The sequence below is a fragment of the Carassius gibelio genome, chromosome B1 (genome assembly GCF_023724105.1).
Source record: "Carassius gibelio isolate Cgi1373 ecotype wild population from Czech Republic chromosome B1, carGib1.2-hapl.c, whole genome shotgun sequence".
NCBI classification, from domain to species: Eukaryota; Metazoa; Chordata; class Actinopteri; order Cypriniformes; family Cyprinidae; genus Carassius; species Carassius gibelio.
Genome location: NC_068396.1, coordinates 12,706,536 through 12,734,523, shown reverse-complemented (window position 1 = coordinate 12,734,523; position 27,988 = coordinate 12,706,536). Strand labels below are relative to the sequence as shown.

The 27,988-nt window shown below is 36.3% G+C and overlaps 2 protein-coding genes across 2 annotated transcripts in view; one reads left to right on the top strand and one right to left on the bottom strand.

Annotated features, from left to right (window-relative positions):
• prss12 (serine protease 12) overlaps positions 1 to 21,783 on the bottom strand; it is a 29,996-nt gene extending 8,213 nt beyond the window's left edge. Inside the window, exons 1-11 of the mRNA XM_052546389.1 lie at positions 21,106 to 21,783; positions 18,976 to 19,114; positions 15,386 to 15,564; positions 15,133 to 15,283; positions 11,777 to 11,955; positions 11,399 to 11,540; positions 11,112 to 11,308; positions 6,956 to 7,097; positions 4,918 to 5,120; positions 2,438 to 2,516; positions 2,168 to 2,290 (exon numbers count right to left, since the gene is read on the bottom strand). Coding sequence (XP_052402349.1) covers positions 2,168 to 2,290; positions 2,438 to 2,516; positions 4,918 to 5,120; positions 6,956 to 7,097; positions 11,112 to 11,308; positions 11,399 to 11,540; positions 11,777 to 11,955; positions 15,133 to 15,283; positions 15,386 to 15,564; positions 18,976 to 19,114; positions 21,106 to 21,412 — 1,841 coding nt within the window. The 5' untranslated portion in view covers positions 21,413 to 21,783. The remainder of the gene's footprint in view (positions 1 to 2,167; positions 2,291 to 2,437; positions 2,517 to 4,917; positions 5,121 to 6,955; positions 7,098 to 11,111; positions 11,309 to 11,398; positions 11,541 to 11,776; positions 11,956 to 15,132; positions 15,284 to 15,385; positions 15,565 to 18,975; positions 19,115 to 21,105) is intronic.
• Positions 21,784 to 22,576: 793 nt separating this feature from the next.
• Positions 22,577 to 24,488, top strand: mettl14 (methyltransferase 14, N6-adenosine-methyltransferase subun). The gene is given in 9 exon segments (XM_052545867.1): positions 22,577 to 22,588; positions 22,685 to 22,786; positions 22,883 to 22,960; positions 23,045 to 23,067; positions 23,202 to 23,300; positions 23,302 to 23,338; positions 23,442 to 23,534; positions 23,924 to 24,180; positions 24,182 to 24,488. Coding segments are annotated over 9 exon segments (1,008 nt in total).
• Positions 24,489 to 27,988: the final 3,500 nt, after the last annotated feature.

Genomic DNA, 27,988 nt, shown 5'->3' with positions numbered 1-27,988 from the left:
CTGACTTTAGCATATTGCTTTCTCAATCCTTTAATTCCACGCCGCTTGTAACCCCAGAGTTCAATTAACGTTGGCCATCAACTGGTCACGCAGCATAAAAATAGTTTAGCGCTAATGTGAGTGTGTTTGTACATGCTATTTTTGCACAAATGTCATGCTACCCTCGGTAAACTCGGAAGTGAGAGACTAACTTTAGTCCTCTCGAGCTAAATGATCTCAAACGATTTAAAACAACTGTTATGCTGTTCTGCACGCTGTTAATTGCATTCTTGAAAAAAGTAAGTGTACGTGTCTGAGGGAAAAGAGGGTGGGGGCCACAAAGATATCTAGATTTATAGCTCTATGTGTGTGTGTGTGTGTGTGTGTGTGTGTGTGTGCGTGTGTAACTTTAGCAGTAGCCTGATGTCATGGATCATATTTTGAAGGCTCAGTGCTTGGACTGGTTGATAAAAAACAGATCCAATATTACTTAAACCTCTCACGCTGCCATAGTATCTCTACCGAGGCTATTTAAAAAAAAAAAACTAAATGGCTCTGGAAACTACCACTAATGTACATTCTTCCCAGTAATGTGGAAATGCAGCAAAGGTCTGAACTGAAGGCAGATCATTTACAAGTCTGAGCCTTGAGGGAAGTGGGAAGTGTTTGTGTGAACATGTTTTTATTCATTTTCCTCCGGCATACTGTTACTATTTTTCTTTAATGTAAACTGCTATAACGTTTTATCCCTGTGGTGAAAACTCATCAAACGATGCATGAAGGGTCTGTGGCTAATTTTGGGATGGATGTATCATTGCCTAGCAACAAGCAGTCTAATTTTTCATTTTTAAAATATCAGCCCTGCAACCCTGTTTGTGCTAGATGCTTTTTCATATTTCCCATGAGAGTTTGTCCTTATGACGAACAAATTTGCCTTAAAGACATTGATTATTATTATTATTATTCATTTATTTTAAACTATTACTTTGGGCATTTAGTTTTTGTGGATCTACAAATGTAACATTTCAGTGAAACTCCACTGGCAGTCAAGTGTGGGTTCTTTTTTTCTACAAATACTGTAAGCAAATAACTTTGTTTGCCCGGAGTGCTTCAAAAACAAAGAGATGTATGCTGAAGAAAGGCACTCCACATGTGTGTAGTTTTTGACTCTGTTGGAATAAAGAAATATTTGGCACAGCAGTGGTAAAAGTGATGTTTTGTGTGAAGCCAACCACACAAATTACTAAATTTTTACTAAACTGCAATAAATATTAAGACATTGAGAGAAAATGAAATATCCAGCTGAACTTAGCTTCTCACTGTAATTAAGGCTTCTGTTGAAATTATTAATATTACATATTGTTATTCTTCTCACAAAAATAACCTTGAATAATTTGTGGAGTTAAAGAGGTAGCTGATAAATTGTTCAATAGAGAGTCATCAGAGGAAAGTGCATTGATTTACTCCTCGCTTGTATATCTTGCATTGTTGATTTTGACATTTTATTTGAAAAGAGGAACAGGGTATTATTGGTTGGAAATTAGCTTCCAGGAAAACATGTGATGTTTATGCTTTAAACAATTTACCAATGGTCATCTAATTACATAATTTGCATAATTATAATGAATTGCTTGATGGATGCTTAGACAGTTTTACTAGAAAAACAAGGCAAAAATGTAAGCGATTTTACAATGTAACACAATATGTAGAGGTGAATCAATCAGTGCTGGACAACTCTGACAATGTGTTTTATTACAACCTGATCTTTTGTATTTTAAAAGAAAGGTGATTTCTTATATAGATCTACTTTCATCATCTTTACTGATTAAAGAATACTTTGGTTTGATTGCTTTGCCTCGCTCACTGAATTTTAATTATAATTTAATTATGTTTGTTTTGCAGCTGGAATGACGTGTTTATTTGCAAGTCACAAATAATGGTCACATAATTAGACACAGGATACAGAGGAAGTGTGGGAAGAAGGTATATTGTCTAAAATGGGCAATTTGAAATGTTTTGTTTGTATTTCAGTCTATTTTGTGTTAGCTAAGTGAGTCACAAGTGGAAAATTGGAAACGCAACAAAGAAGCGTGTGTATTTATTTGTGTGTGAATGGGTGGACTTTATTTATGCCTTTCAGATGTGTGAGAGAATGAAGTTGTACCTGTCCTTTTTTATGTGTGAGTACCTCTTAAAGCAGTGAGCAGAGGTGAGGATCCAGCAGCTGCTGATCAAAGTGGCTCCACATACCAACCGTCCGTCTGCCTGAGACCCCCGTAAGCGCACAGCTGCCTGCCACGGCCAGCCCCCACTACACCACACACACAAACACTATCAGTTTGCATTTAAACCGCATTGCACATTCGTTTTCTCATTGCGACCACATAAACAATAATTCTAAAATGTGTCATTTGTTATGTCAAAGATGTTTGTATACATTTTGACCTTTTCTGCTTACCGTAGCGAGTTTTCTCCGCCTATTATTCTCTTCTGACGGATATGAGAGGGTCTTAGACCACACATGGAGCCCACTGCCTCTGCAATGTAACACAAACACAAATTTCTAGAAAGAATTTATGGGTGAATCTCACGAAATCTGTTAGGAACATCTGCCTTGGTCTTATTTCACAGCAAATGAGAAATCATATTTTTTGTTAGATGTATTAAAATGATGTACATAAAATAACAATATTATTTAGTATTACAGCATTACAAAAAAAAAAAAAATACGCTTAATTTTTTTATATGCAGTGCAAAACGTATATTTTAGATTTGTGAAATAAGGCATTCATCTGCACGGTTCTGTGAGAGTTCAGAGACCGTTCATCTGTGTTTGTGCGTATATACAGATGTGCTTGAAGGACCTGAAAATGTAGGCTGGTATTACATAAAATAATAACACAAAAAGATTGTGTTTGTATGTGTAGCTTATCTGTCCTTATGGTTTAATAGAGAAAGCAGGCCGGATTCCCTTGCATTAGAGTTATTAGATTGATAAGAATAACAAAACATAAGTAAAGCCTAAGTGTCGGTGATCATGAGATGGCGAGCCAAACCACATCCTCTAGAGCAGACGTAACACACACTCTATCTCAGCACAAAGTAGAGCACATCCTACTCAGGTGGTAGTTTCCATCTTTCACTCTTCTTTTAGGTGGTTTCAAGTATTTTTACAGGTGTGAGGATCCCTAAATCTATCCTTCCAAACCACCATCCAAGGGCCTCATCTATAAAACACGCATACACACGTTTGATCTAACAGTGTGCATATGCTAAAACCACGCCAGTGTTCAGATTTATAAAAATGATCTTTGACATGGAAAAGTGCTTTTCCAGGTTCTAAGCAGAGATTCACAAGTTTCCTCGGGGAAGAGCCGAAGTAATGCTTGGATTTGGAAATCTAATTCTTGCCACTTGCCACATTCTCAAGTAAATTATTTGATGTTGACTGGTGCCCTTTCATATGCTCATGACATTAATTAGGGGGCGTTTTCTAAGCGGAGATCTGAAACCATTTAGCTGGGCACAGTTTCAAGACCATTTGTGATTTCACATCTGGAAGAAAGGTGTATGCATGGTTTTTGGTGTTTCTCTGAATCACACGTAAGAATATTTTATAAATAATCTTAGATCAAATGTACAATGGGTTCCACACAACATGTTATAAATGAGGCGCCAGGACTATTTATATTTATATATTTAAATGTTGCTGCAAAATACAAATTTCCCTGCATCTTAAAGAACATCAATCGCAATGAAGTCAGTGATTTATATACAAGTCTTGTAAAGTCCAACAATGGTCATTTAATTGCAGTTCTTTTAATGTGCCTTAAATTGGTCATATGACGCAATTTCAAGTTTTCCTTTCTCCTTGGAGTGTTACAAGCTGTTCATGCATGGATGAGGTCACCGTTGTGAAAGCGAAACTTTGATTGGCCTTCCAAAAGAGGACACAACTAGAAATCAGTGGTTAAGTTGTATCTACAACACTGCTCCAGAACAGTTCAACCCAAAAATGCAGTGCATTTTACAGATGACTGTTTCCTGAACCTGGGAAGGCTATGCATGAAGGTTGTTTCTATTAAGGGGGGCAACTTTGCAAGGACAGTCTGGCACTTCTGACTCACAGCCTGTAAGTATGTTTTCATATTTAAAAGATTTGCCACTGATGATTCAAACATGAGTTTTGAGCAGTGTAGCACTGCACAAAATGCAGGCATGATTTTGTTTACGTGGCGCAATATGCAACGTAACATTTAAAAAGACAGAATAAGTCTTTATAATCAGTAATTATGTCCCCACTGGATGAAACAAATGCCTCGTTTATAATGGGTTTTATTGTTTTTGTCTTATCACCCAGGTGTTCTGAACGGGAAACGGCATCACAGTATGGTGAGGGGCGTAACATTTCCGTCACACATTTGAGGCATTCGTCAAAACGCACTGGATACTTGCCCAGTCAGATCACATGCTTTTCAGAATGGTGAGCTTTGTAAAAATCAAAGTGTTTCAGAAAGGCGGGGCATAGAGGAGAAACAATAATGTACATTGTGAGGAAAATAATGTTTTTTTTATCTAATATGTTTTACATAAACATATTGAATTACACTAAATACACCAAATAATGTTCTTTTTAGCAACATCATATGACCCCTCTAAAGAAACAGATCATCCTAACATGAAAATTCTGTCAGAATTTCCTCCCCATGTCCATTCAAAACCATATGAATTTATTTATTGTAAAAGCACAAAATGAGTTGTTAAACAGAGTATTATGCAGCATGACTCCTACTTTTCTGAAACTAATAAACAACTCCAATTTTCCAATTATGTTCCATCAAAGAAACAAATTCATACAGGTTTGGTTAAATATCCCTTTAAACCTTGCCAGTATCAAATATGGGAATGCTGTAGGTATGAGAAGATGAAGGACCTCACCTTTGACCTCAGGAGAATCCTTCTGTAACCCATAGTTACAAATAACACCGGCATCTTCACTATGGCGGCAGTTGTGTGTCCCAAATGGTTGTTTGATGCAGTCAATCAGCGAATGTTCCCCACCTGTGCACTTTACATTGTCAGAGTGAATTGGCCCCTCACCTTCTCCAAAATACGCCATTACACGAGCTTTAGCCAGCCCACTGCAAAAAAAAAAATACAGTTAAAGATACATTTTAATAATTTTTGTACCTTTCAAAAGAGGTTGTTATTGTTTACTTAAAAAAAAGGTAAAATAGTATAAAAAGTAATACAAAAATTTAACTAAATAGAAATATATATATAGAAATTATATATATATATATATATAGAGAGAGAGAGAGAGAGAGAGAGAGAGAGAAATATATATATATATATATATATATATATATATACACACAGAAGCACATAACAAATTCACTACAACCTAAAATAAAATAAAAATAAGAACTGAAAATAGAAATAAAAGTTAAATCAAAATACAAAGAAATATTATAATTTTACACAAATAATACTAAAGTAACACTGCTGTTGTATAAAATTCAATTAACCAAAACCAATTAATTATTGATTGGTTCACCAGTCAGAATCACATTCATAAACTAGGTTAAGTTCCTTTCTCAATCTAACCTACAAACACTAAACAATAAGAGATCTGTGTAGGCTCTGGGTGTATTCACTCAAGAGGAACATACAGTATATTGTGACACACACACACATACACATACGCAGGCAAGCATAACAAGAGCAAACTCCAGCAGAGAAAAGTGAGCTCATCAGATATGAGCATCAGTTACAGTGTCATAACCTGACCTCTGACCCACCCCCAGGAGGGAAGGTGTTGATCACATTAGTGTGTGTAAATCTGACGGTCTTCTCAGTTTTGTAACCCGAACTCAACAATAACATATATGCATGATTCACAACTGAACTTATAAGATCACTTCCAAACAAAAAACTGAACTGTTCATGAAATAGACCAGAACCTATTGCTAAATAAATCTATTGTGAAATGAATTGTCTATTGTGAAGGAGTTGAATTCTTTCTCTCCCTCTCTCTCTGTTCTCCTGGGAATATTCTCCTCAAACACAATAAAGCACAAGGTTTTAAATTCTCTATCAAAATGCTTTAGTAATTTTTTCATGAAAAATAGTCATATTTTAGGACATTGCTAAAACATGTTCGCTAAATGCTACATCATGCTAACACCACTTAAAGGGTTGGATCACCCAAAAACGAAAATTATGTCATTAGTAACTCACCCTCATGTCGTTCCAAACCCGTAAGACCTCTGTTCATCTTCGGAACACAGTTTAAGATATTTTAGATTTAGTCAGAGAGCTCTCGGTCCCTCCATTGAAACTGTGTGTACAGTCTACTGTCCATCTCCAGAAAGATAAGAAAAACATCATTTAACATCGTTTAACTATCTTAAACTGTGTTCCGAAGATAAATGAAGGTCTTACTGGTTTGGAACGACATGAGGGTGAGTTATTAATGACATAATTTTCATTTTTGGGTGAACTAATGCTTTAACATGATAGCAATGCCTAAGAACACTTGTTAAGAAACACTAAAGTATCTAGATCATGCTAGCAGTGCAATTGTGGTCTGATGTTAGGTTTACTGGGGACCGAGCTGATTTGATATGTTTTAATGGGGTTAAATGGGACCTGAAATGGTCTAATATGACCTTTGTGAAATTTGAATTGTTTTCATCTGACTTTCTCTCTGACAATAAAACCTTCAAACCTAAACTTTTACAACTATTTCATACTTTCAAACCAGGCTTTGTCAAGCCAATATCAAAGTTTGTCATCAAACCTCATTTATTTTGTTTACTGCTTTAATATATGTAAAGTGTGCATACATACAATTTTACATTTCAGACATTGCCAACATTACATTATTCTACCTTCATTTTACAGGCATTATATGACATGACAACATGACTCAACACAGACGACTACTCAGCTGACCCTGAAATGTTGATGTCACCTGTAACCCAGCTGTCTGCACACCACCTCTGCATCCCGATCCGTCCATCCGTCATCACAAACCGTCCCCCATTGGCCAGCCACCAGGATCTCCACACGCCCCTCTCTCTCATTCTCTCCGCCCACCAGTCTCACAGGCATACCTGATAGAAAGGTGTCCATACAATGAAAATCACTTAAACTGAAATTAATTTAAACAATAGAGGAAATGAGGGAGGCTATGGAAGAACAACTTGCGTCCATATATATATTTGTGTTTGTGTGTGTGTGTGTGTGTGTGTGTGTGTGTGTGTGTGCACGTAACACAGTAAGAGGCATAAAAAACACTTGGTGCTGGAGGGACAGTTTTAGGTTTCCACTCATGGAACACCTGCCTCCACTTACACATAACACAGAGACGCACAGACACACACAAACGCAATCAATCAGCAGCTACAGACCCGTCAGCAATATCAGCGACACTCTCTGTGCAAGAAAAAGAAAACATGACTTACTAACCACCCATTCATACACATTTGCAGCCAAAATTAATATTTATCAAAATGTGTTTATAAGACTGATAGTTCTGATTCTAAATTCTGATTGGACAAGTAATGTATGCATAGGCATGACTGCACAATATAGCTGAAACAAATGAATGTACCAATGTGTTACAACCATGAAGAGCCTTATTTTAGATTTACAAGTTTGATTATTATTACTACCACCTGAGTGGAGTACTTAGAGCACAGCTTCTCATGGCTTACTGCTTTGCTACATATTCTATGTTAACAAAACATACACATTTATGAACATCTGCAATACTAATCATTCCTAAAGCTTGAAGTTCATTTCTCACAGTCATGTCTCACTTGTCAGCGGTTGCTCAAGGACTTTTTTATTAAATCAAATTTACTTCATAAAGCCTTCAGCACCAGCAGCACACACACACACACACACACACACACACACTCACATGTGATAACCATCCGTGCTGAAATGTTTTATTCAGATGTTCTCTACTCTTCATCAGCTCTGTTGAAGAGACATCATGAAAAACACTCCAAAAGGCACTCTTAGAAAGCTTTTATTTATTTGGACATCATTCTGCTGAGCGAGAACGTGAGTGTTTGTATATATACATTGGCCATCTTTCATTCTTATATATTGCCATTCAAAGGTCTCAGGTCGGTACACTCTTAAAAATAAATGTGCTTCAAAAGGTTCTTTAAGCGATGCCATAGAAGAACCATTTTTGGTTCCACAAAGAACTATTCAGTCAAAGTTTCTTTATAATCTAAAGAACCTTCTTTCACCACAAATAACCTTTTGTCAAACAAAAAGGTTCTTCAGATGTTAAAGGTTCTTTATAGAACCATTTAGAATAAAAGGTTCTTCTATGACATCGTGAAGCACATTTATTTTTAAGAGTGTAAGGTTTTTTAATGAAATAAAGTCTGTTATGCTCACTGAGGCTGCACTTATTGGATCCAAAATATGGTAAAAGTTATATTATAAAATAAAATAACTGCATTCTTTTTTTTTATATTTACACCCATTACTTTAGTGTTACACGATCCTTCAGAAATCATTCTAATATACTTATATTGCCCTCAAGAAACATTTCTTATTATTATCAATATTGATATTTTTGTGGAAAATGTGATATATTCAGAATTCTTTGATAAATAGAAAGTACAACAGGAATCCTTTATATTCCTTACTCATCATATTTGAACAGTTGAAATTGTCCTTGCTTTTTTAATATCTTACGGATCCTAACTTTTTAATGGTAGTGTATAGTATATGGTGAGAGAGAGATAAAGAGACCCAGATATAGATATTGAGTAATCATCCATTAAAAATTAAGTCAATGGAGCATAACTGACAGAATATTTCCTGTTAATCACATCAGACATCACTTTGCTGATTTAGTAGAGAAATCTGTTGATTTCTGCAGAAAGCTTTTAAGCATGATCAAATAAGTTAAATGGAGCTGAGAGTACTACTAACTGAAATGAATGACTTTGTGAAGGACGGGTGTTCCGGTCTAGTGGAGATCTGAGTTTTGTGAGCACAGACCACAGATGGATTCCATGTGGCTCACAGGCAAGTAGGAACTACGTTTAAGCTCAATCGGTAGAAAGGAACCATTATTAAAGCTCTGAGAGTTTCCCATAGAGCTACATGCACCACATTTTCATAAAGCCATCAACTTGACAGGGGAAGTCCAGTATGTTTGTGTGTGTGCATGCAAGATGAATTTAAGAAGCAAATCAGGAGGAAACATTTAGGGTAGTAACAAACTGTAATACAAAAAAGATTAGATTTGTGTGTGTGTGTGTCCATTAAAAAGAATACTGAAATGTGTTTGATGAGAATACTAAGAACTGGAGACTTAAGTTTATACACAAAAACACACTCATCTAAATCCCTTTGAGTAAGATGAATTAAAGAGGGAGATCTGCTCTATACTGAAGGCTCTTGAAAGCACCGGCTACTCTGTCCAAAGTCAATAAAGTTAAATCAGCCAGAGAGTGCAGGAAAAAGAACTGCAGCAGGGCATTTAAACACAAACCATAGTATCTAATGTGTGAGTATGCAACTGACAAACTCCTCACCGGTTCCCAGTTCCAGTGTTGTCACTCATTCTGTTACTCACACTCTGACTGGCCTGCTGCCCATAAAGATCTATTACACACACACACACATATTCTTTTCTCTATATACCTCATTTAACAAAAGGGTTCTAGGATTGTGGGGAAAAGTGGAAAACTTGAAAAAGAGAAAAGCAGCAAAATAATGTGAAAGTACTGGTATACTTAACAAATATGTACCAAGTCGCACTTAGGACATTTGGTTACACTTTATTTTAAGGTGTCCTTGTTACAGTGTAGTTATAAATTTAAGTACTGAATAATATTAATTAAATACTTGTACTTACTGTATGGTTAGGGTTAGGGGTTGGCTTAGGGTTATTTGCATGTAATTATAAATACTTTATTGTTATTATAATAGTAAGTACATGTAACATGCAACAAGGACATCTAAAAATAAAGTGTTACCAGATATTTAATTCGTAGTTAAGCATGTGAAGGGTAAACTTCTCTACAAAATTAGAACCTGTGTCAAAAATAAAAGAACATTAAGGCAGGAAAACTGTGATCTTGCAGTATAGAAGCATCCATACAAATATTTAGCAGTCCATTATTTCGTAAATATTATAATAAAACTGACGCTTGATGCTCATAAAAATGGTCTTTGCTGAACTGATTTATGTTCTTGGGTTTGAAATTTCTTAATTTCTTTTTTTTACTTAATTTAAAATTAAATTTATTTTAAATAATAAATAAATACTAAATAAAAAAATATATGCAATTGCTGTATTATACTAATTACCATTGTTTTCATTTAGGTTAATTTAATTTATGTCCATGAATTCTGTGTATTCTCTCATCTGGATGTGTAGGAGTGTTTTCCATATGTACATTTAACTGTGTGTCTGTCTGAATCCGGTAAAATCATCAGCTCTTTATGAAGCTCAGCAGAAGTCAGCCATGATAAGTCTGGTAGCAGCTGTACTTGTTAAACGTCTGACTTCATGCCCTCGGACCATTAGCAGAACTCGTTCTGTCTGTCTTGAGGTGATTTTTACACAATGCTAAATCAAAGCTGAGCCCAAATAAGAAATCAGAGATACATTTTTACTAAAGATCTGTTAGATCATAATTCTCCATTTGGATTTTGCATACATGTATATGTAGAAGTGTGTGTAATATAACGTTCAACCTTCTGACAGAGGGAATTCAGGTTTTATATTTGCGTAAATGGGTGCTACATGAGCTACAGGTGTAGAGGCATCACCACAACATCCCCATTATAGTCAGCATAACTCTTAAGTGCTCATATTAAAGTATATCACCTCACATATTGTATAAGAACCATATGGAGTGCACATAAAAGTATTTTAAGGGCCATTCTACAAAATGGATCTCATTTCTGAGTCTAATTTGTGTAAACAACTCATCAGTTAAAATGACTTACATTAAAGGGTGTATTTTGTCATCAACAGTGGTTTAATAATAAGTAAAAACAAATCATATATATTTAAATATTCTTAAATCTAACATTAATAGCAGTTTAATAGTGTGTGTACATGAGTGTGTCAGAACTCTTACTGTTGGGCACTCCGTGTCTGGAGCGTTGGGGGTTGCACACAACGGCTATGTCTTGGTTGTGAGTGCAGTCATGTTTGAACCAGCCTCTCCGGCTGCAGTGTGTTACTGTGGGCTCTTTTCCCGTACACCTAACATCATCCAGGAGAATGGGACCCGCCGCCACCCCAAACCGCCCTGCCGACACACTCTCCCCTGACCTGCATAAGCACAACACGATAAGCAGAGCCAAGGAGTCAATAATAAACACGCTGACAATCAAATCAAAAATACATATTAAAAAAGAATACCTGAAGCCCAGCTGCCTGCAGACGACCTGTGTGTTGGTTTGTGTCCAGCCATCATCACACACGGTCCCCCACTGACCTCTGTAATGAACCTCCAGTCTCCCCTCATAACCCTTCACACCCCCAACCAGACGCACTGCACCGTCTGACAGAGACAGAGAGGCTCTCTTTACACCTGCTTTTATCATCAATCTCGGGTGAGACAATAAATGTAAGACCAAAAAAAGGCTCATAAAATTTACATGTACTGTAAGAGGTCTTTGTGGCATTAAAATATCCTGCAAGTTAATATAATATATATATATATATATTAACATTATAAGTCTGTTTCTCACACAGGTGTTGTCCATACTATATATATATATATATGTACACATGTACCTGTAAGTGGGATGCAAGACACTCCAGCATCCTCTGTGTGGTCACAGTTGTGCTCCCCCCAGGCAGTTTTTGGACACTGCTCTATGGAAAGCTCATTTCCTGTGCAGCTCACTTCATCCAACAATATTCGCCCTGAGCCTGCGCCGAAATATGCTCCTACCCAAGCCTTAGCAATGCCCCTGTACACATACATCAGGAAAACACTAAACAAAACAATACTTATATAGAAATAAATACTAATATAACATTCTGAAGATCTCAAAAGCTCAAACAAAGTGAAACAATCACTGTGTGGATAAAGATTAGAGCTGAAATCCCACAAGCTGATTTTCTAGCTGATTTGCAGTCATTCATTTACATAGTCAAGCAGAGGGAGTTGTTTGTGTTAGGCATCTCACAGCAGGTGGCCGCAGCTCTTCAGGATCCTGCTACGTTCCTCCAGAAGACAGAAGAATATCAAGTATGTTTGACATTATGATTCAGATTCTTTGTGAAAAATAAGTGCAATAAGATATTGCGCTGAATGTGTTGTGTACTTTAAATGATAAAAGTAGTAAGCAAAAACTGTAGTTGTAGAAATAATATTAATGAGAAAAAAAACCATTTAAAAGTATCTTAACACATTAAGTACACATTTAAAAATTGCACTTTCTAATAATGTCTAATTATGTTCTTAATAATCTTTTGTTTTCCTCTAAATAAGTAGATGTATTTTGATTTGTAGAAATAAAAACATAGTAAAGCACATGTAAAGTATTTGATCTTTTTTTTTTACTGCAGTCTACATTTAAATTACATTTTTTATTATAGTTCATGTATTTTAAATGTTCTCAATTGCAAGTTATAGGTGTACGAATGTGTAATTTCAAATATATTTAAAAACATAACATTTTTAAATATATTTAAAAACAGTTTTAACAGTGTTTCAATATTCATGCATAATATAAACATATTTCAAAGACAACTGATGTTAATATGAATATATATCAAATATAGTTCAGCTAATTGCATTTAATTACATTTAATTGCATTTATTTTCATAATTAACACTCATATGTACTTCATCACAACAGCCTGCTCAGACAATACATTTTCACTCTGCAAATGCAAAGCTACAGACCCTGTCGCAAACATGGTAATTGTGTAATTTGGTGCTTTTTTGTTTGTTTTCTTACATTTATGCAGTAAATGACATAAAAAGTTTGGAAAGTGACATCATAACAGTCTATTGTTTAATGAACGGGAATTTCTTTCTTACTGAAATTGCACATGAATATATATTACAGCCCTAAAGGATAAAATTACTCCTTGATTCAGTCTACAAATTTGTAATGTTAATATGATACCTCCTTTTTGATTCACATTGATTTTCAGTAAAAATGGGCCTCTACATAACAGCAAATGAAAGAGAAAACTAAAAACATACTGTAAATGCAACACTCATGTCCAAAACGATATAAATTCAAGTACACTAGTGGGCCGCATTAAGATTCTATATTTTTTTCTTCTTTCTGTGATTAACAGGCGATCAAGCACAAAGTTCAGCAGTCAATAATCAGTGAAAGTTGAGAGGCAAACGAAGTGGAACTGCAGTCTCCAACATGTGCATGAACCCACGTGTTTTATTTCACAGCAGTTTTTCCATCCAACAGAGAGCCCTTCACATGAGTGATTATTATACAAACTCACACACACCTGCAAAGCTCACTTTTGGGCACCATTTGTTACGCCCCTCAGTATAATATAGTTGAAATGCTTGAAACAATCAACCTGATTCACATCTTGATCTTTCCATTCTCTCTTTCCGTTCCTCTGTAATTCCTTCCCTCCCTCTAAATCACCCTTTACGCCTCTTTGCCCTCTCATTCTGTGCTCCTCTGGCTCTCATCCTCTCATTATCTTCATTTTCTGTCTGTCTCTCACACTCTCACTTTCTTACTGAGAACACTTTGGCTTTGTGTGTCAGGAACCTCCCAAGAAAATACTTCACATTTTTATGCAGAGAAGACACTCTACTCCTCTCTTCCCCTCTCTCCATTTAACACTCCTACCTCCTCTCGATCTTCCTTCTATTTTCACACATCTTGGTTGTAAGAACGCCCTGGTGTTCCTCTAAATAGACAGCTTGTTCCCAAGAAACCGGGTCAAGCCTCTATGGCTTTGCTCAGACAGGCAGAATTTGTTTTGTAATTTTTTTTTGTAGGGCTGTCAATTAATGGATTAATAATGAATTAAAAATAATGAATTAATTTAGAATAAAAATTTATAATATTAATAAAAAAAAATAAAATAAAAAAAATAATATTGGTTTAGAATTATGATTCAGCTGTGATCAGTTAATCAGCACATCGTGAAATTAATGTAATTATTTAGATTAAAAAAACAGCCCAAACCAAAATATATAGTTTGAAATGTGATTCAGCACATTCCAGTCCAAGTTTTTTTTCTTGTCATATAAGACACAACATGAATGTAATGGCCTTCACAAAGCTCAGTAATATTAATAATAATAATTCCTTACATTTATATAGCGCTTTTCTAAGCACTCAAAGCACTTTACATTGTCAGGGGGTATCTCCTCATCCACCACCATTAGTGTCTAATGAATTAATTCATTCTTTCTCATAAGTGGCATTCACATGCATGTAATAATTTCAGTACCATGGCAAGATAGAAAGAAATTAAATTTCCTCTCTTTTTATATCTCTTTTTGTCTTTACTATCGCAACCGATGTAGATTTACCAGACTCAACTAAATTATTTACTGAGATATTTATATCTGAATGGATCTGATTCAATTATAAAACAACTGAATCAGATCTGAAAATCAAAATAGATACGTTAACAAAATATCTTAATATATAAAAATATAATTTAGTACAAATACAATTATTTGTTTATAATTGTGATTTTTCTGATCAAAAGATCATACCATGTGATTCATTTGATTAAAAAACAAACCCAATCCAAATCACATGCATATGAGATTTGAAATACGATTCAGAGCATTCCAGTCCAAGTCAGATCAGATTTTTCGTCATATGGGACATAACATGAATGTAATGTAATAAGCTCCGTGGTGTCTACAGCTGTGTCTGGATTCATTCATTCTCATGAGACATTCACTATGCATTGAATGACAAGTAAGCATATACATGAATGCTGTGTTGTCTGATGCGTCACTTGAATTCAGTACTACAATAAGATTAAATTATTATATTTCATATATATTTCAGATCCATTCATCTTAATGGATCTGATTTCATTACAGCCAAACAACTAAATGGGATTTGGACACGACAAGTGAACAAATTTGTCAAATTTAGCTCATTTACATTTGTGTGCGTGTGTCTTACCCCAACCCCAGCTGCCTGCAGACCACCTCAGCATCATTATCATCCCATTGGTCATCACACACTGTGCCCCACTGTCCTGCATGATACACCTCTACTCTGCCTTCATACGCTGATGGCCCACCAGAGAGACGTACTGGGACAAACACTGAAGCTGAACACACACACACTTTCCAAGTTATTTTCTCTTAGATTGAGAGTGTTATTTGTCATTATGGCCGTGTTTATGTTAAAAAGTGAGTGAGCGTGTACTTACCCTCCACTGGTGTACAAGAGACGGCAGCCGCGTGACGGTTAACACACTCTCCCCCGTTCCAGACGGTGCGATTGCACTGCAGTAAGTCCTCTTCCTGTCCATCACAGCCCACAGTCTGCCAGTGAACTACAGACACCACCAGACGTGACAGAGGACTCACACGTGCACGCGCTCTATAACTGAGACAGAAAAGCACAGTAGGATGTTTATTGTTTCATTTGCTTTCTTTACCTGAGTCTTTTCTCAGCTATGCATTTAATTATTGTTGGTGTTTCAACTATTCATCTACCTTTGTTAAAGTCAGTAAATGGTAGATCAAATGTTCTGAACCCTGGGGCCACAACCCCACTTGGGTTGCAAGAGATGCTGATGGCATCACATTTCTGTAAAGTTAAGAATTTATTTAAATTGCACATCATATCTGATCCCATAATCAGAACATATATTTAGCAGCTGTTAGCCAATACTACTTGGTGAAAAAAACAACTAAATCACCAGCATACATTAAGCAAACCATACAAACTATATATGGGGGGGGGGGCTAAACTTGATATTGCTTTTTTATTAGAAGGTGGTTTAGTGAAAAAAAATAGTTATTTCTTTAAGTATAAGTATAAAATAGTACAATCTCTCCCTTTTACATTACTATATAAGGTAATGACAAAAGAGCCCAAACTTAATATAATTATATAATATAAATATAATAATCAACACTCAACTTAAAAAATTGCATGCAAACTGCACGAAATGAAGTTTTTAAATTAACTTATGAATTCTAACTTTTTTTATTTGTTGTTTAAATATATTCATTTGCAGAGTGGCTATCATAACTTGTTTCATAACAGATTTACTTACACATATAAAAAAGAATTAGAACATCACTAAAATATCATGAGTCTAATATATTGGTCTCTATACGTCATTTCTCCAGCAAACTAATGAACTGTGGACACTGATGACATGGCCAGTTAAATGAACGTGACATTTTGTTTAAAAGCTGTTTTACTGATGTCTTAATGTGCCTGAAACAATGATTGAGTGATTATACGAGACATGAAATGTTCATTCATGTTTATTTTCTCATTAAAACTGGTAAAAAGGAAGGGATGAAAGGCAGTCAGATCTTACAAAGACAGACAAAGATATGAATATGTGTACCGTTAAACACCTAATATATATATATATATATATATATATATATATATATATATATATATATATATATATATATATATATATATATATATATATATATATATATATATATATATATTATAATATGCATAAAAACATATATAAATTTGCTGCCTATAAGATCTTAATCTGTATGGCTTCTGCTACATGGGTGGAGTGCAGATGAAAAAAAGCTTGAGAACCCCTGTGGTAGACAGACAGATAGAAGACATAAATCAAAGTCTGTGAAGTCTATCTGTCTCCCTAGTCTTTAAATAATTCATGTCTATTCATCTATCAAAGTTGAGAGACCCAATGAATTATTCATAAATGACAAATAGGTTCTAAGCTCCCCAGGTCAAATGATGACAGCTCCACACATGTGTATGTGTCCGTTTGTGTTTGAATGGTAAAATAATACTTTTTGTCAGACTTATAACTGTCACTGTTGTGTCATGTGATCTACGAGACCCTGCGGTCACCTCTCTCTGAGCACGCTCAGTGATGATCTCAGACGAACGCTCTCAGATAGGCATGCGTGTGAGCGTGATAGACACAAACCTCATGGGTGTGTTCGTGACAAAGATTAGAACTCTCCGGAGAAATCAGCAATCTTTTAAAACACCCGCACACACATTTACTAAGCATATGCCGTATTTTAAAGGGGGAAAATTGGTAATAAAAGAAATGGGCAGCATATGGTCATCAGAACACAGAAACTATCCCAGTAGTGACGGCAATGAGCTTCAAAAACTGAATACAAGTGATGTATTTTGAATGTCTCTCTGCACATCCCTTACTACTGTACAGTTCTCAGAGGACAGACATAATGAATGCTGAATATTTCAGCAGTGCATGATCTGTCCAGTTTGTATTTAGGTGCTGGGGAAAAAAATTACTAACACTGTATACTGCCTACTATTTTTAATGTAAAACCGTATGCATTATACTAGTAACACCATATATCAGACATTGTTGTCATATGAATTCTGCACACTGCATGTTTAAATCAGAAACTGGCATCCTGTTAGTATCTCAAAGATGGTCCTTTGGAATTTATCATTTGTATTAAATTGCTTTTTTCCCAAAATAATTTGGAATGGCATTACAGAGAGTAAATTATGGTGGAATTTTTGTAATTTTAGTTGAACTATTCCTTCAACTCTTAATAGTCCTGGTAAATAAATCAAGAAGGAGATGTTTAAAGTGACTCTATTGACGATCATTTGCGACTAAAAAGAAATGTATGTTTTCTGTAAAATGTATTTAGAACCATGTGTGCAAACAAAAAAAGAACATTTATCCTCAGTTTTTTCAGTTATATGAAATTTTTATTTTTATTTCATAAAAATATATTTAAAAATATGAATTTATATTTTAAGACGTCTTAACTTTGGGGATAGAAAAACAGGAATGTGGTTGTTAAGCCAAAAAAATAAATACAAGAGCTGCATGTTTCTCAACTTTCTCAGCGTGTTCTACAGACTACAGTCAATGAGTGCCACACATTTTTGCAAATTGGATGCTTGTGATTTACTACTTTATTATGTTTATATGTTGTAGATGGTTTTAAGAGTGCATATTTTACCTCCCTCGTCTTTTTGAATCAGCAGTCGGAAATAGTGAGGAATATACATTTCAAAATAAGAGTCACAGTTAGTTTCGGTCTTGTTTATATTTAAAAGTCCTTTGTTGTGCATATACAGTACGCTTTTCAATAATTACATCATTATTAAGTACAATTTAAACAGAAAAGTTTAAAAACCTGGTGTAGTTTAGTTTTTGTATTCTTATAAATCAAATCTTTGTAACCCTTTATTGAGCGGGGGAAAAAAAATTCAACTTAGGGGCACATGTGTTCTTCCTTAAGGCCAAAGTATACTTCGGTTGTCCGCAGCCACAAACCATCTGCATTACGTCATTTTCATCATCAGGAGGGCTCCCGGACAGCCACTCACCCCGTAAGCATGCAGGTTATTTTTTGAGACCGCGCGGATGGCATGCGCAAGGTGAATGTTGAGACAAAGTGCAAGTCAAGTAGGTGGTACAGCGTATGTTATGAGCTGGTCCATCCGCACTTACCCTTGGTTTCGAAGGTTATACTTTGAAAGCTGTGCAGACGGCTGTGTGGAAGATGGAACGGAAAGCGGAAAGTGAAGTATACCCAGGCCTTTAGGTAAAGTAAGCATCAAGCCCTGCACTGTGGGTGATAATACTCTAAACTAGAAAGTCAAGTCCAAAGCACTGCATTATGAGACATTCTGCACGTATGATGTGGTATACTGGTATACTGCGAATATTAGCAAATGAAGTAAGTCAGCAAGATATTGCACACAGTATACATAACTACAGAAGTAGTACAAGTGCTATGACACTATGTTATACATACTGTATGTATATGTGTGTATGTGTATTACCCCTGTCCCAGCTGTCGACACACCACAGCGGCATCTCGGTCATCCCATCCATTACTGCAGATGGCTCCCCACACACCATTCAGATACACTTCTACTGTTCCATCCAGTTTGGATTTGCCTCCATGCAGTCGCAAAGAACCTGCAAATGCAAACAAAGTTGGCGTGATAAACTTGAGAGTGCTGTTGACCCTCCTCAGACAGGTGATAAAATTTAATGTTCTGCAAACATTTGGTTCCGCTGGTCTCCGTAATTTTGATAAATGTGAACGTTACAAAAATTTCCACAGTTACGCAGAAAGAAAACATAAATCCATGACTTGCTTTATGTGATGACAGAGGAATGCTTTAACCTCCACATGAGTTCTCGACAGTTCTATAATAAATGTGTGTGTTTGTGTGTGTGATACTGATACTATAATATGTCATGGAAACAATGTAAGCTATTGAGTACAAGCAGTACAATCAGGTCTATTATAAAGCCAGTGAGTAGAGATGAGAAATGCATTACTTTACTATTAAAATGCATATTTCCATTCTAACTGGACATAATAGTCACAGATTTACAGTATATTCATTTGCAGTTGTGGCTAAAAATATATTTTAGTTCTCTTATAGACTCTTATCAAATTACAATTAACTTGGGCAAACTTAGCAATAATTTATACTTCTAATTTAACATACTGTATGCCAAGTAAGTTGTATTAACCTTAGAGTTACACAAAATTCTACATAAAAGTAGACATAAAATAGAATAATGTAACCTTGCATTAAAAAGACTTTGAGATTGTGGTCAAACTTTTGCCACAACAGAATTAATTTATATCCACTTGCTACTGGAACAGATGTGTGTGTGTGAAAGCACTTTTCATGCATTAAGTGTTTACACATTCAGAGCAGTTATAAATCAGACACAGTACACACATGAAGGCAGCACATGTTCTTCAAACATTTCAGCGCTTCAAAACATTCGCAGAATGTTTGGACATTGATAGGCGGCTGATGTGCTGGAAACATATTTAAATAAACTCATCCGGTTCCCACATAATACACAGTAAAACATTGATCAAATGTACACATGCAAGGAGCTTTTTAACTAATATAATTGAAAAGGTTGTAAACAAATGTCAAAAATAATAAATACAGAAAGATTATGGAGGAGCTCAGCCCATAGTTTTAGGCATCTTCCCCATGTTTTCTTTCCATGGCCCATATTATAACCTGTATGTACATCAGCAGACTCTTCATATTTTCTAGGGATATTATAAGACAATAATTTGATGAAAATGTCATGATAAATCAGAGACTATGAGGATGCACATTCCTATCCTTAAAATGCACTTACTTGCCACAGCTTATGCCTACCACAAACAGTTCATCGTGTCTGGTGACACAGGGGAGACTAGGGCTATTTGTCATATTGACTTTCAGACTGAAACTGCCTTTTAAAACAAACTCACATTATTCATGGAGATAAAAGGTGTGACACATTGCCCCTGAATCCCGCAAAATACATACGTCTCAAAACTATTCTTTGTTTCTATTCTAAATTTCTCACGTTGTCACAAAGGTTATAATTTCAAATACTGAGTGATTGTCAAATTACATAATACTGGCTTCATCATCACCAGCGCATTAACTCTTTCTCTCGCGCTCCAGAAATAACCAAGCGATCCTACTGAGAGAGCGCTCGTGCACAATTAACAACTTCTAAAGAGCCAATGCTTCAGCCGAGATTGTATAAAATTACTAAAAATTCTGTTGGAGATTTACTGTCTTTTAATAATAAGATATAGGCCTATGCGTGGCTGCTTTGTTCTCAATAGTTAGGCTACCTGGGGCGCGCATACCTTTCCCACGCGTGGATGCATTCAAGTTAACATGTCTTATATTGCTTGCGTGCACTGCACTATTTTTGACCTGTCTATGGTTTAATCCTGAATCATAAATTTAGCAGAATATTTAAGAATAAACATTACACTAATCTTACACATCTTGAACAACAATAAGGAGCGTGGAGGTAACTCTTTCAAGAAAATGAAACCTGCTTGATGCTCAGTCTTCCCTCATATAAGTTTATATAAATTATTGATTTAGCAAATTAGATACTTTTATCTGGTATATATAGCCTACCTTGCTTGCAGTCGCAGTACCCCCAGTCTATGCGTCCTCGGCTGTTTTGGAAGAAACACCAGGGCCGAATTCTTCCGTCCGGATTCCGGCAGAAACTGTGATCCCCGAGACCTTTCCCCGAATACCGCTCTATGACACCCGGCACATCGCTCCAGTTCATGCACTTCACGCCTGATTCGGTCGAGTCTATGGGTCCCTTATAAAACCCCGCTTTCCCTTTGCTCTGAATGCAGTCGGTGAACGGAGACCCGTCACTGCACGCGACGAGCAGCGAGCAGACGAAGAGAACTCCACATCTCACATCCATCACGATCAACCTGTCTGTCAGTGTCACCACAACCTAAATAACAATAACAGTTCCTCTATGTGGAGACATGGTCCTTGAGTTGCCTCATATCTTGTCTTTGGCTGTTATCGGAGCAGCTCAGACGCGGATCAATAAAAGAGAAAGCTAAGAAGCCCGGGGCTTAATGACTCATGCATATTGATGACTGAGTCACCAGAGATTGGAAGTTTTGCAAAAGAAGGTAAAAAATGAGTATATGCGTTCTTAAGTCTAAGTTGTCAAGGTGCAGAATAACCAAAATATTGCAAATAAATTGTTCAAAAATACTTCCAAAATAGTCACGGCACCACATAAGATTCTAAGATTCCATGATCTAAGGAGCGCGCGGAAGCTCTCAGAGTCTGCACTTAAATGAGAGTGCAGAGCGCTGGCATTATTTCAGTGAGAATATATGTTGTCGGGTTTGCTCTCTCCGGGTCTCTTTGGTGTGAAATCTTCTGTTCACGGATTCAGAGATGATCGCAATCACCAACAGCCGAAACAAGGTTCATGTCTGCCCTCTTGTGTCGGTAAAACCGCGACACGTGTCTGTGTTTCATTTTGTAGCTATGCTAAATAATAGTGACACACTTCTTACTGTGAAGTTATTTCTAAATTCTGGTTTAATATTCATAGTTGGTTATCAGTAAACATTGAAACACTTCCTCTATTTGTTTTGCAAGATATCTTTTTCTTTAAGTGTGATTTAAATTCTCTTTTTTTTCGGATGTTGTCACTTGTTTTATTGTTGGGTAAATATCATAGGCTATTCATACATGCAAATGGAAAAAAGTAAGCCACCCTTATATTTTTTGTGAGTTTGTGAAAATGTTTCGGGGCTTTAAATAGCATACTTTAATAAAAAAACTAAAACTCTGTCTCTCGATCTTAAATAGCCTATTTATTATATATATATATATATATATATATATATATATATATATATATATATATATATATATATATATATATGTATATTTTATTTGTTACTCCTTGTTGTGTTTTTCACCTCATTGTTGCTTTTACTTTAGAATTTTTTTTTATATTATAGTGGATGCCTTATGTTGTTGGATGAACAAAAAGAGATCGAAAAGACCAGAGAGACGTGCAGGTAGAAAATAATAGAACGTTATGTATAAGTAGAATATGAATGAAATGGTAGGCACAGGTTAAATGTAATGCTTTTACTCTCAATACTCATACCAGTGACAATAAAGATGGACTCAATAAAGTTATACTCTGGTGTGTCTTAAGTTTACTGCAGGGCATCATTTGACATATCAGTTCCTGGTGTTTCTCATTGACGTCTCATTGACGGTGAAGACCCAGAGGAGGTTGTGGAGGAGCAGAGAGGGAGTGAGCACTGAGCAGCTTTAATTCAGATTTCTGTTTAGATTAGATCAGGTCAAGGCTGTAGATAACTGATCTTGGATCTGCTGTGTGGTATTACAGGAAGATGTCGAGCCCCAGCTGCAGGAGGAGAGCGGACCATATGAAGAGGTGTACAAAGACTCCAGCACTTTCCTAAAGGTAGAATTAAACGCAAAATTATACTGTATATTTACATAGCATTTACATGTAAAAACTTATTATTTTGATTGTTTTTTTGTTTAGGTCTTTGTGCAGTGTATGTCATTGTAAAGTCTGTAAATCAATCCCTCACAGCCTCGTTTCTTTCTGTTAAATTTAATATGGTGACTAAGGTCTGTTGTCTGTCTCAATTGCCTGTATTTATGAATTATACATTTTTGATTGTGTGTGTGTGTGTCAGGTATCTTCAGGCTGATCTAGACACATTTGATCTGAGAGATTTGAAGTGTAAGTTTGATGTGATTCTGATAGAGCCTCCTTTGGAGGAGTAATACAGAGAATATCCTTGCCAACAAGCGCTTCTGGACCTGGGACGATGTGAGTTATTGCAAATGTCTCTCAAAATGTGCATTGGAAAACAATTGAAGTTGATTTCATAAATGATATGGTTTTTTATCATTTGTATCTGTTTCTGGTATAGATCATGAAGTTGAACATAGAGGAAATCTCATCTATTCGCTCTTTTGTATTCCTGTGGTGTGGTTCAGGAGAACGCCTTGACCTCGGGAGAATGGTACAAATCTTATAATGTGGCATATTACTGTTTGTTGTACATATCACCCGCCCTAATCATAATCTTAGAGGGTAGTTCTTCCCAAATTTGGGAAGTCTTATGAAGCAAAGCAGTCCTTGGAGTCTTATAAAGCAAAATGATTGGACTATGCAAGAAACTGAGCATTAATTACAACATAATGACCTGTAATCCTCAAAACATATCTGTGATCTCAAGAAAGTGTTTAATATGAGTTCTGTTTTGATATGAAGTAATATTCTGCACATTTTCATTGATTGGAATGCAGCATGATAATGTAAATGAAATGCACATAAACAAAAATGCTGCTTACAGTCATTGCGTACGAGTCTTGGAAACAAATTGTCTTATCCTTCAATCTTCTCTCTCAGTGTCTGAGGAAATGGGGCTTCAGGTGGTGAGAAGACATTTGTTGGATCAAGACCAATAAAAACAATCCTGACAAGACCAAAACCCTAGACCCTAAGGTAGTGTTCCAGAGAACTGGGTAGTAAAGTATAATTCTATCATGTTATATAATTTTACACTATTGTTGTAAAATATTATTAGCACAAAAAAGTTTGTGCTCAGTAAGATTTATTTTTGAATGGCATGTATGGATACTCTGATTTAATGTTATGCATCTTTTCAGGTTGGCTGACTGTGGGCCCTATGCTGACCAATAGTAACTATAATGTTGAAGCTTATGCTGCCCACTTCAGTGAACCCAACTCTTACTTGTCTGGTTGTACTGAAGAAATCGAGAGACTCCGTCCCAAATCCCCACCTCCTAAATCGAAGGCAGAGAGAGGTGGGGGTGCACAGCGTGGAGGACGAGGTGGTCCTGCTGTGGGAAGATGCGATCGGGGTCAGGAGAGAAATCGTCCAAACTTCTGTGGAGAGCAAGATGGATTTAGAGGCCACGGAGGCCCACATCGCGGATTCCCTCCCCAATGACAGTGCACAACATGACAACATTGAGACTGAAAACAAAAATGTGTTGTCTAATATTTGTTTCTGTCAGTGTTTTGCTTGTTACGTTCTGTTTTGACCTCTAGGGGTCCTCATGATGCTCTCATGACCAGCTTACTCTGCTTGTAATAAGTGTTATTAGAGTCACCTGTGTCTCGTTCAGCTGTATGTATTTAAGTAACTTTGTCTCATAGCTTCTTTGCTTGGTGTTTAGTTGTTCTGAAGCCAGTTGCCTGAGTAAGTGTTCTCTGTATCTGGGTTGTTTTTTAGTTTTTCTCTTGCCTGTGGATTATTCCTTCTCTAGTATTTTTGTGGACCTTCTCTTGTGGCGTATTTCCTTCAAGATCTTTTTGAATTTTTGAGTTATTTCTTGTGGAATTCCCTTTTGGACAGTTTTTGTTTTTGAGAAATTCTTTTGCTGGTTTTTTGCTCCAACTGTGGATTTTTTGTTGCTTGAACTTTTATTAAAGATTTTTCTCTGCATCTCAACTTCTCCAAAGTGTGTCTTACTGTTGGGTTCACCATTCTCAAGTGGCTCAAGGACTGTGAGTCTGACTCTCGTGCCGAAGACCCGAGTTCTAGTCCTGGCTCTGACAGTTTCTCTAAATAGGAATCATATTGTTTTGTTAGTTTAAGAGCGGGAACATTTTTTAGTGACGTACAGACCAAATTCTGAATGACTTGTCACAATGCAAGTCACATGTGTAATATTTCAAAAATAATGTATTCAACCTCTATTAAACCTTGTTTTTATAAATATTTGTAAGGTATTTTTTTACTTTTTTTATTTGTGTGCTTTAACATTTGCAAATTCATTGAGGACTTCTCCTCCTGCCATATGCGTACTACTTCCTGTGTGTCCTGTGGAGGGCAGTAAGGCTAGGTTTGATGATCAGTGTCCAGATAGTTTATTGATCCTGTCAGTAGTGATGTAGAATTTACTGTTTTGCAGTTAATAAAGACAACCTAATTGATGTTCTCAGTTTAACAGGTGGTTAGTTTGTGGTGAAGAGCTTTAGACTGTAACTTTAGACCACTTTGCATCCATTTATCCTTAGTATTAAGGCTTGGATGTTGCAACCAAAACACAAGATCTGTGCTTTAATTGTGCAATGCTGGGTAATGGGCCAAAAATTCTTTAAAATGACAAGAACACAGCCAGGGTTTCCACTGGGTATTTGAAGACGACTAATTCTGTGTCACTTGTTTTTTTTTTTAAGAACTGGAAAATAAATCTGTATGGGCATTTTTAAAATGAATATACATTTTTCTTTATATGCCAAGCTTCAAAATATTTTGTCAAAGTTTGAGAATTATTGAGCTGGAATCTTCCATCAAAGATTTCTTAAAGTAATTTCAGTGTAATGAAGAGTATAATTACTTCGAAATCTCACTATAGTAAGACCATATCTTCACAAACAGTAGCAGACTATTGTTATGCTTTTATTCATGAACTGATCAATAACCAGTCATGCGATAACCAGTTCTCTCAGCTTTAGTTTTGTTTTCTGGTCTGATTTGGTTGCAACGTTACAAAAGGTGTGGGATTTTCCAGTTTGCATTAATGTAACAGCATCATCTAGGCCAAGAGAAATGTGGGTCAGTTGCATGTTCTGATGTTATTAGCTCATGAATATCCAGCACACATTTGCCAGAACCGTTGTTACAGTGTGCATTAGAAGTAGATTTAAACTGCTTTGGTATTCCACAGTCATATTGCAGATATTGCTTGATGTTTGTAATTAAAACCTTAAGTATTCAGTTTGTATTATACTGTTTCTGCCACCGAGTTGAGTGATACATTAAATCATGTTACTTATAAGAAAGAAATTTGATTTTTGACTTCGCTATCAGACGCAGCTAGCAATCACCCAGAAATCCCTAGTAATAACATTGCAACATGGTAAATGCCACTTAAAACACATAAAACCAATAGTAACATTTTGGCAACCATTCCAGCATCATTGGTTTAAAAGCTTTAACCTAGATATTTTCTGAATAAAAAAAATAATAATAATTCAAATTTTGTCTTCCTTTTGTGTTCTGCACAAAGTTTGTACCCGATATCATATGATGTGTCCCATGTGCTAAGCTTTTTGCAAGAGCTGTTAAGGGGCATGCCCCGCTATGCTCAAAGTGCATGTGGCGGCTATCGCAGTGAATCATTCTCTCGAAGCTGGCCAATCAATCGGCAGAAACAACCTGATGGTTAAGTTCTTGAAGGGTGCATGGAGGCTGAATCCTCCTCGCCCTCAGACTGTGCCATCTTGGGATTTGTCTATAGCCCTGCGGGCCCCTACGATGGGCCTCCCTTAGAGCTACTCGTTTGGGCCAACTTATGGGCCACCTTTATCTCTTAAAACGGCTTCCTCCATGCCTTGGCATCGGTTAAGTGATTGGGTGACTTGCAAGCGTTGTCAGTCAGTACCTCGTCTTGAGTTTGGGCCTAATTTTCATTCTGTATTAATGCATTAGAGCGAAATTGGAATCATAAAGGGACATTGATTTGTAAGGCAGAATCAGTAACTCATGTAATTTGTGCACAAGATTTTTATTAACACAAAATCTGAAATAGCACTGAAACTGGATGACCTGTACTGTCACTGAACACACTGATCTGCCCTGGCCCTGAGGCATTGACATGTGGGTTAATGAGAAATAAAGAAGCTGTGTATTTCTTCACATTACTTATTCAGCACACAGACACATGGAAGTGTATACACACCCCAAACTCACACATTATTAATTAGTTAGTCTCTCATGTTTCCTCTGTGTTTGTTCCACTAACCTGGAGTTAAAGCAACAAAAGATTACTTTCAAAGAGATTGGCAGATCTCAGCACTAATATAAGTCAACAGATAACAGCATAGACCAATCAGGTGATGTATGGGTGGGGCTTTAGAATTACCAGTTCTTTGAAGTGACTGGAAGCTTCTGGCAAAGAAGCCCTGTTGAGTTTGTTTCGTGCTAATGTGGGTGTTACAGAGAGATACTGTGCTTAGTTCAGATTTGAACCCAAATCAATGCATCATTTAGCATGATGAATGCAAACGTCAGGCTAATTGCGTCTCATTGGAGCCGACGTGCGCTAGGCATGAGAGGGTTTCAAATGAGCAGAAATGAAGCGATACTCTGGAGTCTGTTTACCCTTAAAGCCAGTAGCCTGTTCTTTAACTAAACTCCAGTGAATAACACCACCTCAGTTTTATAAAGAAGTGGGTAAAAATACAGCAAACACACTTACAAATGAACATATGATACTATATGTGCTATCTTCTTTAACATCTCTTCCTTAACTTAAATTTGTGTGTGTGAGAGAGAGAGAGAGAGAGAGAGAGAGAGAGAGAGAGAGAGAGAGAGAGAGAGAGAGAGAGAGAGAGAGAGAGAGAGAGAGAAGTGATGATGAGCTGGTGATAGCTGAGTGACTACATCTGTGAGAGAAGATTCACACTCTGTTGACAAGAACAAATGTGTTTGTTGTTGTA